This window comes from Corticium candelabrum, chromosome 7 (assembly GCF_963422355.1).
Source record: "Corticium candelabrum chromosome 7, ooCorCand1.1, whole genome shotgun sequence".
NCBI classification, from domain to species: domain Eukaryota; kingdom Metazoa; phylum Porifera; class Homoscleromorpha; order Homosclerophorida; family Plakinidae; genus Corticium; species Corticium candelabrum.
In genome coordinates this window covers 6,852,609-6,865,192 of record NC_085091.1, presented here as the reverse complement: position 1 = coordinate 6,865,192, position 12,584 = coordinate 6,852,609, and the positions used below count along the sequence as shown (strand labels likewise).

At 41.9% G+C, this 12,584-nt stretch overlaps 2 protein-coding genes across 2 annotated transcripts; one reads left to right on the top strand and one right to left on the bottom strand.

Annotated features, from left to right (window-relative positions):
• Nucleotides 1-4,656: 4,656 nt before the first annotated feature.
• On the top strand, nucleotides 4,657-5,472 carry LOC134182718 (probable poly [ADP-ribose] polymerase DDB_G0278045). The gene has a single exon (XM_062650150.1). The coding sequence runs from the start codon at nucleotides 4,742-4,744 to the stop codon at nucleotides 5,279-5,281; it is 540 nt and encodes a 179-aa protein (XP_062506134.1). The 5' UTR covers nucleotides 4,657-4,741; the 3' UTR covers nucleotides 5,282-5,472.
• A 4,712-nt stretch (nucleotides 5,473-10,184) lies between these two features.
• Nucleotides 10,185-12,342, bottom strand: LOC134182563 (probable poly [ADP-ribose] polymerase DDB_G0278045). The gene is made up of 4 exons (XM_062649984.1): nucleotides 12,110-12,342; nucleotides 11,414-12,034; nucleotides 11,120-11,356; nucleotides 10,185-11,048 (listed from the first exon to the last, which is right to left on the bottom strand). Exon 4 carries the CDS (start codon nucleotides 10,942-10,944, stop codon nucleotides 10,339-10,341), a length of 606 nt encoding a protein of 201 aa, XP_062505968.1. The 5' UTR covers nucleotides 10,945-11,048; nucleotides 11,120-11,356; nucleotides 11,414-12,034; nucleotides 12,110-12,342; the 3' UTR covers nucleotides 10,185-10,338.
• Between the last annotated feature and the right edge of the window lie 242 nt (nucleotides 12,343-12,584).

Below are 12,584 nucleotides of genomic sequence, written 5' to 3'. Positions count from 1 at the left end.
AAACTCGAAAATCGATTTGATACACAACTCTTATAGTTACAGTGAACCAGAACAAGTGAACAATGAACTCAATTTACAAAGAAGAAAAGGAATATCGTTGAAAACAGAACTCAGCGCAAAGAAATCTCAACAGAGTAGCGAAATCCCGCCTTAGCACTGCCCAGGCGCAGAACTGCGGTTTGTAAGTGACGATCTAGCGTACTCCCATTACATTGCATTACACTGCACAGTGCGCCAACTTTGGGGTCAGAAACCTGACGTGTTTGCAGGTGCACACCAGATTTTAGAATGCAGGAAAACGCGTTCACATGCCCTCTTTACAATTTACTAGGTTGTTGGTGAAAATACGCCAAGAGACGGCAGTGTGCTCAAAAACTAGCGAGACGCTACCACGCGATCAGTCGCAAATACGCTGGTCTATCGGCAGTGTTCCTGAATAAGACTTAGTCAATACATTGTCAATTACTAGCACATCTTCTACAGTCAGTGATCTTCGTCCTAGCGCCTTTCTTCCGGTAGATTTCCAAACGCTGCCACGCCTATATACGCGAAAACTCCCGGATATAAAAAATAAATTCTAGACTCGCCCTCGCAAAACCGAGCCTTGGCTGACGGACTACGCAGAAGGAGCTTTGAATGCATTTGCAAGAAACCTTGTTTAGACGCCACTCTCGAATATGCGTATAGCGCTTTATTTATCGTATATACATTGACTACATATAATTGCGAGAATATAGAGAGCATGCAGTGACCAAAGAAAACTCCTGGATTCCACTTACTTTGGATGGCTGTAACTGAGTCATTGATTAAATATTTTGATAATTTTGTCCTACAATTGTTTTACGCGTAACTGTTACAAGAAGTCTAGTAGTATACTTATCTAGAGCCAAACTACACAAAAAGAATTTTTTGAGGTAACCTTTCTGGCGAGCCTTCCTGGCAGTGAAACGCTACAACGTGCTAAATACCTACATTAAACGTTCTTTTTAAATAAACGCCGCATCTGGGGCGGGCGTCTACGTAATTGTTTTATCGGGACTGTTTGGTTTATATTTGTTCCTATTGGGTTGTCCGGGGACTCCTTATGATAATTTGTCTGTGCAATCTGCAGCTGTACTCGTCGATGGGAGGAGTATATTGTTTGGTTCGCGCTCAATTGTTTTCCCGTAACTTTGCTTTAAATTATTGATTTTTAAGGCTTATGACAATGTGTTCTTTAAACCTCGAAAAATGCGTTTCTGTGCCAACAGGCTGCATATTCTATTTTTAAACAGTCCCCGCTACTTGCTTTTGTCACGAATGCTAAGCACACAAATTAGGAAATCACGTGATCTTTGCATTGTGTGCTCAGAAGGGCATCACTTCTTTCCAGTTCGTTGTCTACTAGCAAGAAGTTCTGCTAATATTAATAAAACGGTTCTCAGTGTAATCTCAGAGAGTTTGTATTGTAGCCTATAGTTAGCTGTCTTGCTTTCATGTGTAGTTGACATCATTCCATCACTGTGTGTGACCGAAGGACTCGTATATACTCACAGTGCTATAGAAGACCTTGTTGTCGAAGAGAAAGTCGAGAAGACGCTCTGGCCACGTCAATTCGTACCAGAAAACACAGCCACGTTAGATGAACACCTCCGGCGAAATAGAAAGTAAGCGGAATGCTCAGCAGGAATCGGCAAAAAAATGCTAAAAATTCTTGGTGCGCTTGATTTTTCATGTTGCTTTTATATGTTGTAGTTAATACCTAGGGCGTGACACATTCCAGATATAATCACACATCCATCCACACATTTACATAACCACGCAGACCGAGAGTGAGTCAAACCTTTTGAGTATGTTACATGCTAAGTCACATGACTTTACAAAGTCCCGTTTGTTATGGCGCACGGCTAAAATAATAATAATAAATTATATTTATTGGCTGCAATAAAGATATCTATTAGATTAATAAAGCATATAAGCGATGAGATGCATCACAACCTCCCGCCTTTTATTACTTTACAGCATTATGCTATGGAATTCCAGAACAATTTATTTATATATCAGAGGAAACGGAACTGTCGCCGTGATCCACTAAAGTACAACGTCATTACTTTGTATGCCATTGCTCCAAGGTGCTCACACACAAGATATTTTATAATTTAAGCTAATTACATTTTCTATTGTATTTAAATAAAATATGACAAAACAATATACTATAGTCCAAAATACTAGCAGATAATTGGGTTTGCGACCAACAGTTGAGCTGCTCGCATTCCTATCCTTATATACATGTATAAAGAATATAAAAATATTTATGTGTAAATAAAATAGAAAACAAAGTAGGGACGGCTGCGTACTAAGTTAGTGCTTGAAGAAACAGGAATCGAAACTTTCGCAGACAAGTATATGTATACTCATAGTTTACATCTTTCACAATTAAATCCCTACTTCACTTCTATCCTAGCAGCCACCTTGAATTCAAAGCAAACAGAGTGAAGTATAGGAATGTAATTGTGGGAGAGTGGCTTCAGATGTAAATTATGAGAACTTATCTGCGAAAATTTGACCCTATTTCTTCAATCACTAGCTAAAAGTAGGCAGTGATCCCTACTTTGTGTTTTATTGCCGAGCGTAGCGAGGCTTCTAATCAGGGTCGCACAACAGAAATGGGCGTGGTCCTATATGGCTTTCCATCAAGTTTTTGGTATATATATTGTGTGTGTGTGTGTGTGTGTGTGTGTGTGTGTGTGTGTGTGTGTGTGTGTGTGTGTGTGTGTGTGTGTGTGTGTGTGTGTGTGTGTGTGTGTGTGTACACACTAATCTTAAATTTCTCCTCCCACGACGTTTCATGATAGAACTTACCTTAAAGATAGTTTCTGTGTCCCACTACAGATGAGTCTAAGAAAGATTCGTGTAAGTGACCAAACGGCAAAGAAAATGCTTCAGAAACTTCCGTCGCCCCATCCTTTTGTATTGTAGCTAGGGACTGTGTGTACATGACTACCAAGAAACACATTCAGGAGTTGAATGGCACCTACAGTCAACTATTCACACGTTCCGTACTACTGTATGATCAATCCTTTACTACACTGTGCTGCATCTAATACTGTTGATAGTCAATGTTTGACGATATCAATTTCTATGTCAGTAAATACCATACCACTGTCATTACAACGGATCTGAGTGCATACCTAGACTGTACATTTCAATTGTCTTGATCGCGATCGCAAAACGACGACTACCTATACCAGGCCTATATACGTAATCTAAACTACTAGGAAGTTTGCATGTTTACTTCCATGACAGCTAGGGTTTCAACAAATACGACTTGTTTAGCTAGGACTTGGCGTTTCAGTAGACGGTCTGAAAACTCCGTTGGACGTGTAACTCACGAACGCGAGGCGCCTACGGATACCGTACAACTAGTAATTATATAATCATTGTTACAAGTCATACTATATTTGAGAATTGCTTAGCTAAACTGCTACGTTGATGCTTCCATTCTATACAGAAATAAAGTTTTATTAGTACCAGGCAATTTAACAGTCTTGCGCAACCAACCCCCTTTCCGACCGTCACATTATCACACCCACGGGCACGTTTTCTGGGAAGATCTTCTGAGGGACGCAGAGATCCTGTTTTTGAGTCCACGCATGCAGAGAAAGGGCGAAAGGCCGATCGGCACTCAGCTCTCGCGAGCAAATCGACAGGCAATTAGGCAAAGGACGGCAAAACGAAGATCCTGTGAGCGCCACGAAATCCTGTAAGCGAAACCAACCTGGCAAGTCGATCGACACTCAAGTTTCGTGAGCAGGCTAGATCGTCGAGTGTTTCAAGTAGCAATACTAGGACGTAAGGAATGAATGGAGAAGCGAAGATTCAGCGGCTTCGAGGAAGAAGAAGAAACTGGCAAGTCGGCACGTGCATGCGACTCCTAGAATCACACGTAGACAAAGGCGTGGTGAACGGCGTGTCACAGTAAAAATTCTCGTCGCAACTGAACGTCGTCCAAACGTGCTAACGCCAAAGCGCTATTCAAAGATCATGGCTTCCGCGTAGCCATGCAAGAAGATAAAGAAATTGTACATTTCATGGAAGCACAAGGTATGCTCTTCCAAAGTAAGTTAATATTAACTACCAGCGCCATACTTAGCTAATTAAGAAGTGCTACCGCACTCCCCAATAAGCTCTTTATCTAGAGGTACATGTACAACTGTTTTCAATTATGCTTCCAAATGTATAGCATTGTCTTACGAAGAAAGACTTCAAGCAGAGAATGATAAACAGAAAAGTGACAAGTAAGGAATTAACATTAGACAGTTCCATTCTTGTTATTAGTGGAATATTTATATATGCTAAGGTACAATGCACAATTGGCAGTGGCAGGACGACAAAGACCGTTGGCATGCTTATGAAGATTTTATGGCATTTAAGTTAGAAAGGGCCTACGTCAACGGAAATAAAACTATCAGAATTCAAGTCGGCCAGTTTTGGAATTACGAAATTAATATGCGAGAAACGGCCTCTATGACACAAATAAATTTTTGGACAGGAAAAGTGCGACAGGTAAAGAGAGAAGAGATGTCTGTAACAGGTAAAACAAGACACAATGTTTATGCGGTTGATATCAAGAATTGCAGGAATATGCTTATATATTATAGGGTTCCCACTTTCGTGGAAAAGACAAACTAGTGATGTCAGTCTTGTCCCAGTTGAGAAAATCTTTGAGTACAGAAACGTTGAAAATCTCTTTGTCAGAACCATGCCAACATACAAGATTATAAAAATTGAGCGAATCCAGCTTCGGTACCTCTGGCACCAGTATCAACTTGCGAGTAAAAGAATGAAAATGAGGAATAGAGTAGTCAGAGAGCAGCTGCTATTTCACGGCACACGCGCCACAAGACCGGAGAAAATTTACACGAGTCCCAATGGATTTGATGTTGGGTATGCTCGTGCGGGAAGATGGGGTAAAGCTACGTACTTTGCCGAGAACGCCTCATATTCGGATAACTTCGCTCATGTCATACGGGAATATGATATTATACGAAAACATGAAGTCGAACGTAAACAGATGTTTCTAGCAAAAGTTTTAACAGGTACTTGCTACCACAATGCTGCACCAGATTCATCACGAACGCGGCCTCCCTTTAGGCAGCATCGGGATGGAGTCGACATGTGTCATTACATGTATGACTCGGTAAGTGGAGTAACGTGTGACCGCTCGAGAGTCTATGCCATATTCGATAACTTTCATTCATACCCAAATTATCTAATCACATATGTATACCGTTATTTTTGAAGGGGTACAGCACAGCTAGCTAGCGAGACGTAGTGTGCTGGGTGGCACTTAGACAGTATTTGCAGTTACTGTGGTTTTTGATGTTATTGTAACAATTTTGAACGCTTTTTGCATAATACTAACAATACATGCATATTTGCGTATAATGAAGACGCATACATCGACATTCTATTTGAAATTTGAAACAGTTATTGAAGCGAACACTTGCTGATAAATTAAAGAAAGCTGCTCTACAGGGAACTAACGACAGCGTCGAAAGTGTCAATGCTTTGGTGCGCAACAGTAAAAGGAAATAAGTCTGTAACAAACAGACATGCAACCAGACGAGCAGATTATCGTATACCTTGTCTGCGCATGCGCACCAAAGCTTTGTGACATGCGTACTTATGCGCAATCTATATCCAAGTCTCATCGGCACGTGCACAAACAGTCAACCAGATCTATATGCGCGATCTCAAAGTAAGTTTGTGCGTCGCTGCTTTCGATTGTTCGAGGATCCCGGGTGTCATAGGGAATTTGACATCCTTTGTTTGTTGCATCCCCGAGCCGTATTCACTAGAGAATTTGGTATCCCCAAGCCATATTCTCTGAGGGTCTGAGGCATTCCTCTTGGCATCCCTTGGGGAATTTGGTATCCTCTATCCATCATGTAGGTAAATGATCATTTGGCCGACGAACTACAGGTGCACTTCCAAGAAGTAATTGTGCGATGATGCTAGACGATCATGTGCCACTATGCTGCAGACTCCACGAACTTTCGGTGATGTCATTGCTTTTAGTACGAAACACCGACTAACCCATGCTATGCACAAGTTCTCGTACAAGATAAATCCAGTGCCGTCTAGCTGTGTTAACGTCTGGATTGTCTCTCATCATTTTCAATTAGTTCTACCATTCTAAGAAGTGTTGCAGAAACCGAGAGAAGCATATTACGCGGTCTGAACTGTAGCAAGTCTAGGTGGAAGAAGTGGCGTCTGCCGGCTGTGCGTAGGCTGTATGTTGATCTTTGCGTCATCATTTAGGTTAAATTATGTCTGGTGTTAGAATGACATCACCAGGAGGTCGTGGACTCTGTTTCACAAGCACATGACCGTATATCGTCGCCTCGCTATGACGTATTGGAAGTTCACGGGTGGTTCGTCAGCCGACTGATCATTTAGCTACATGAAGCATTACGACCCAACGCACATATATTTAAATAGCCATGCATAGCAATGGACGGCTAATAAATTGTAGCTCTGAACACACGATGGAGAAGACTCATGTCGGCGATATTGCAAACGAGAGTGCCGAGACGAAAATGTAGAAAGAAGTCTTCGCCTACTTGTCAGATGGTCACTATCCGGCTGCATCAAGCAAAGCAGGGAAAGGGCAATTCGAAAACGATTCAAAAAGTTTGAGTTGCTTTCTGGTGTTCTTCACTACAAAGATATTCCTAAAACTGAGGAGCCAAGACTTAGACAGGTGTGACGCGAAGTACATAAACTATTTCTCTGCAACATTTTTCTACTTGCTAAGGTTATTTCCGACAAAACAACCAAGTTGAGAAAATTGGAAGAATGTCACGATGACAAAGTTGGTGGGTGTCGCTTCGGAAGAGACAGAACTTTTGACAAAATCACGGCAAGATACTATTGGAAAAATATATAAAAAGATATATCAGAATGATTTAGTGATTACTACTTACATGTAGATTACTTTGCTAACTGTTTCAATAGATAAAACATTGTGAAGTATGTCAAAGATCCAAGAGAAAGTTTGACAAACCAGCGCCATCTCTGCATCCTATGTCTGTGACAGACACTTGGAAAAAGGTTGGGATTGACCTGATTGAATTTCCAGTTAGCAGCAGCGGCAATCGGTATTGCGTGACATTGATAGACTACTTCTCGAAGTGGGCTGTTTGTAAAAACGCTGTAACTACAGTAGACGATATAGAGTCACTAGCTTTAACGAAGTTAACTAAAATAGAAGTTTTCAGTCGCAAATTTAATTAGACCACAAACACGCAATTTGTAACATGTCAGTTTGTTAGAAATTTAGCACAACACGCAGACTGTAAAATAGAGTTTAGAATGTCACATTTTTAGATGTGCGAAATCATAATAAGTACGGCGCAGGAATGTCAAATTCTCTAAACAAATACGGCTCGAGGGATGCCAAATTCCCTAGGAAATATGCTCGGGGGATGCCAAATTCCCTAGTAAATATGGCTTGGGATGTCAAATTCTCTAGAAAATACCGCTCGGGCATGCCAAATTCCCTAGCAAATGCGACTCGGGGATGCCAAATTTCCTGGGATTCCGAATTCCCTAGGATTTACGGTTCGGGGATGCAAAATGTCTCGAAGGGATACCAAATTCCCCAGTGAATATGGTTCGGGGATACCAAATTCCCCAGTGAATATGGTTCGGGGATACCAAATTCCCTATGACACCGGCCTGAACTTCACATACAACACTAGAGACACAGACAAAACTGAGACAGCTGGTACTACTTTGTTCTAACCTTATTAAATTATACACTAGTTGGACGTCAGGTAGGCTCGAGTGTCCAGCCGGTCATCTCCACCCGCGGCGGAGAAAGACCGGCTGGAGACGTTCACCACTCAAAGGAAACCGCTGCCTCTCTATCATCCAATCAACATCTTACACGTTTGGTTAGTGCTTGTGCATGCACGTGTACTTACGATAACTGCTGATAGCAATGCCTGTCGCTATTGGCTCTCTACTAATGGCTTTGTAACTGAGTAGTCAATTACTTTTATAGTCTGATATCACATTTCGTTAGGGTGTGAGCTACACCTGCATGTCATCTTCTCTTTGTCTTCCTTTTCGTACTTGGAGGACTAGGCAGCGCATGCAAAACAACTTCTAGTCCCTCAAGGTGTCGTACGTTGCATGCATTGAACGAGTAGACCATCTACAAAGCGTGGTATTTGCACTCAACGCAGGGCGACGTGCAGAGCTATGATTTGCATACATTGCGGTCGATCTTTGGTCGGCCTCTGTGGTAAACTTTGAGTCTAGCGATCTTAGAACGAGGGACAGACAACGAGAAGAGCTGGAAAGAGTCGACATGTTGTTCGTAGACTTGGATGGCACGTGTCGAGAGTACACGTACTTGCGTCAGAGCGAAATTTCATTAGCAAAGAGGCAATAGAGACGTGCATCCCTATCGAGGATGCACAAACATTGAACGGCACTTTGATTAGAGGAAAGAGAGTCGGCGGTTTGTTTGGGTGGCAAATGTCTCCAGCCGTCTTTCTCCGCTGCGGGGGGAGATGACTGGCTGGACACTCGAGCCTAGACGTCAGGTAGCTTATCTGGGCAATGCTTTGCAATTACGGAATTTAAAAACATATAGTTACGCAAAGAGCTGTTATATAATGTTCGAAGGGCATAGAAGACTGAATTGAATTGAAGGTGAAAGGAGTGCGAATTATGTCGCACTTAGTTAGGAAACTCATGCGCACGTGACGAAACCAAACTTTTTCAATACTCTAGGTGAAGAAGTACCGTTTCAAAATTTTATCTATCGACATAAGCGACGTTCTTTACTGTGCAAGTTAAGTAAGAAGAAAAGATTCCAATATTTAGTAAATATATATATAATTTGTATAACTTTTATTAAATTAATTGAATCAATAATCTATATATATATAGATTTAGTTGTACTAGTTCTCCGTTGTACTTTGACAACTTGTCTGTCTCTCTGTCTGTTTGCTTGTCTGTCGGTCTGTCTGTTTGCTTATCTGTCTGTCTGCGTGTTAATATGGTACATATATTTACATGTATCAGTACTATTACAGTCTCACCAATTATTTAAAAACGAGCTCCAATGCCCGGCTTCGCCCGGATAATAGTTTAATCACACAAATTATTGATTTGCAGACACTGTTTGCCAGCCAGTTCGTCTCTTCGGAGGCATTGTAAACACAACAAAAAATGTCGCGTATACATTTGCAATCGTATAGCACTCCCGGATATTGCGCAGCTAGTAGACTGTAATGTTTTGGCGCAGTAGACTGTAATGTTTTGTCAGTAACCGTTTAATGTCACTAATTAGCGGTGGTGTAAGTGCTTTTACCGTTTAATAGCAGCCAGACAGAATTCTCATTCATAGTCATATCCCGTTCAATTGCCGTTTCCAAAAATCGTGTTGATTGGATTAGTGATTGGTTGAAGGCATTTCGACTTGGACGTTCCTGCCGTTGCGAAGAACAGGTGTATCGAACTTGGCATCTTTTCGACACGTGTCCAGTTTCAAAAAATCTCGTTGATTGGATTATTGATCCCGTTGAAGCCATTTCGACAGTCCCGTTGCGGAGAACAGGTGTATCGAACCTGGCATCTATAATTTCGACGTGAATCCCGTAACGTGCAAGTCACGTGCAATACTTACCCGGATAATTCGTTCCCCCGTATATGAAGAATGCCGACTCTCGCCATTTCGACAGTCCCGTTGAACGGCGTCTCTTCGAAGACGTTGCTGGCGTTTCGGGGAACAGGTGCATTAAACACGGCAGCTCTTCGACGGTCGTAGACTGGCAAACGACTGTGGGCGTATTTTTTCAAGACCCGGATATCAGCAAAAATATCTTACGTTTTCCACCGTCGCACGCAATAAACGACACGCTTAGCGCGTACCGTCTGCCGTCAGGAACGGGCAGTCTAAATTCGGTGAAGATATGATGCGCCGTTCCGAAGATATTCGCCCGCGAGTGAAAGCGAGTGCGATCGGTGGGAAATGGCGTCGTCGTGAGAGAAGTCAGGAAGACAAACACAGTCTCACTTTTGATTTCAATGAATTCGGCGTGCGCGAGCCAAATTCAGCCGAGATCGGACTCGCCGTCTTTGAGAAACGCTCCAACAGACGGACACACAGACATACAAACAGACGTCTCATTTATATATATAGATGATATGAATACAAATAACCACTAACATGTGCTTTGATCACTTGTATTCAGCAAAATTAGAAATTTTAATATCATAAGCAAATTACGGTAAACAGCAGTGTCATTGCAATTACGAAAAACAGTGCAACTGAAAGCACTACACCATTGTTTTCGCTACATAAATTTTGCGAGGAGCGTATGTAATCAAATAATACGGATATGCATGAAAGTTATCGAAAATGGCATAAACTCTCGACCAAACTTCGCTGGTCACTCGCCTGGTCATTCCTCTGGTCACTACGCTGGTCACTCCGCTTAGCGAATCATATCTGCGATCACACGCATCGTCTCTGGTCCAAGCAGCTGGCGGATCCGGTCGAAAATACGGCCGCCTTAGCTCTCGACCTACTAACCGATTTGGAGCATCGTCGTCACAAATACCGGTTAGAACCTTTGCTAAAAACATTTGTAGACGGTTGCCAGATTCGTCTTTGGCATAACAGTATCTATGGGAATACGAAGCTTTTCTGGCGAAGTAGATGGCGGTACCCCACCGGCCTCGCGAATCAGCGTACTTTATATCAAATCCAACCGGACTCTTATAAATTTGTGACGGATCTGTTTGATTTGTCCCGTGAAACAACTCCATTTCGTTGACTTCTCCTTCGTTCTTCATGGCCATTCGGTGTTTGGCAAGTTGGTACTCGTGCCAGAGATAAAAACGCTGAATTCGTTCAATCTTCTTGATTTTGAAACCTGGCATAGTTCTGTCAAAACGAGTTTGGATGTCCTATTACTCAACAGTCGTTGTACCTACTGTAGAAAGATGGAAATCATTGCTTTGTCTTTCCCACGTATCAGGGCAACCTATACGTACAAGCACACTACTTTTTGTATACTGACTAACACAAGTTTAGTACGTATGTACATTGTCCTACCTGAAAAAGACCATTCTGTTCTCGTTATCTTTCGCACTTTTCCTGTGTCTAGATTTCTTTGTTTCATATCTGCCATTACCCGAAGATCGAATTCGTAATGATAACGCTTGCCGATTTGCAGTGTAATTGTTTCAGTTTGTTCTGTATAAACTGTTTCTAATTGAACTGCCGTATGGTCTTCGTAAATTTGCCATTGGCGTCGATCGTTTTGCCAATGCCAATGAGCCAGGTGGCCCTCTAAAATACAAATATTTACCTAAACCAGTATAAGATTGTCTAACGTTGATATCTTACTTTCCATTTGTTGCTTCAATGTAACTATCTCAACGTCTAACTCTTCTTTTTCTTTCTCTAACACGTCGTTGTCATTCTGTAATTTGTCGTTTGCAGCTTCTTGCCCTTGTAGCCGTTTAGCTAGATCCTTACTGTTCTTCTGCAAGATCGCTCGTTCTTCTTGCAAGTCTTTGACTGTTCTCCGATGAGATTCTAAATCTGCTCTTTTCTCCTTTTCAAAATGTTCTTGAATTGTTTTATTTATTTGCATTTCTTCATTGAGACGTAACAGCTATTGATCCTTGGTGGTCTCAGCGTGCCGTTCCAGTGAATCAAAATTTACTGTTAGTCTATCAACGTCAATAGAAAGAAGGTCATTTTGGTTTTGAAAGGCTCGTACTTCCTTGACGAGACGTTCGTGTTGGCTTTCAAGATTTGTGTTCTTTAGTTCTAATTTTGCGTTTTGATCTCGAAGGACTTTTAGCTGTGTCTTGAAACGGCGCAATTCATCTTCCTGCTCAGCCGATGAACGTTCGGAGTAGTTTGGGTAGCTTTGAAAATATGTACAATCTTGCAATAGTTGCGTGTTCGTTTGCTGGCGCCTCTGAGTAATACTTGTCTGTCTACTCCACTGACCTATATCTAGCAATTGCAAACGTATGAGTACACATTAACTAAAATCAAACTGGCCACACAGATATTTAGCACACTATATACCTTCCGACATCTCGTTGATTGGTGATTCTAACTCGGTTGTAGTCTTAATCTGTTTCAGTGGAAGTGTTTCGTTGCTGCAAATGGCTTGCTGATAATACATTTGACAAAGCCGATCGGCTGCTTCCGTTACTGCCGTTACGTCATTATTAAACAGAGAAGCGTAATCATTCAGTATATATAGGTCTTTTAGCCGTTCAACTTCAGTCTCAAACTCTACTTTCAGTTGCGCCTGTGAAATAGGAAATCTGTCTCTGAGATTCTGAGAGAAGTCGAAAAGTTCGTTTTGTAACGAAACTATTGCGCCTTTAGCTGCCCAAAAGGAGCACGCTTCTGAAGGAAGATACGACAGAGGCAGCATCTCTGCAACTTGTCGACACGTGATGGATGCTGCTCGTGCAGATGCCTGTGACAACTGCTGCACTATTGCTGCCCGCAGTCTGTCGACATGCGTCTTGAAACCCTCTGAAGTTCCATC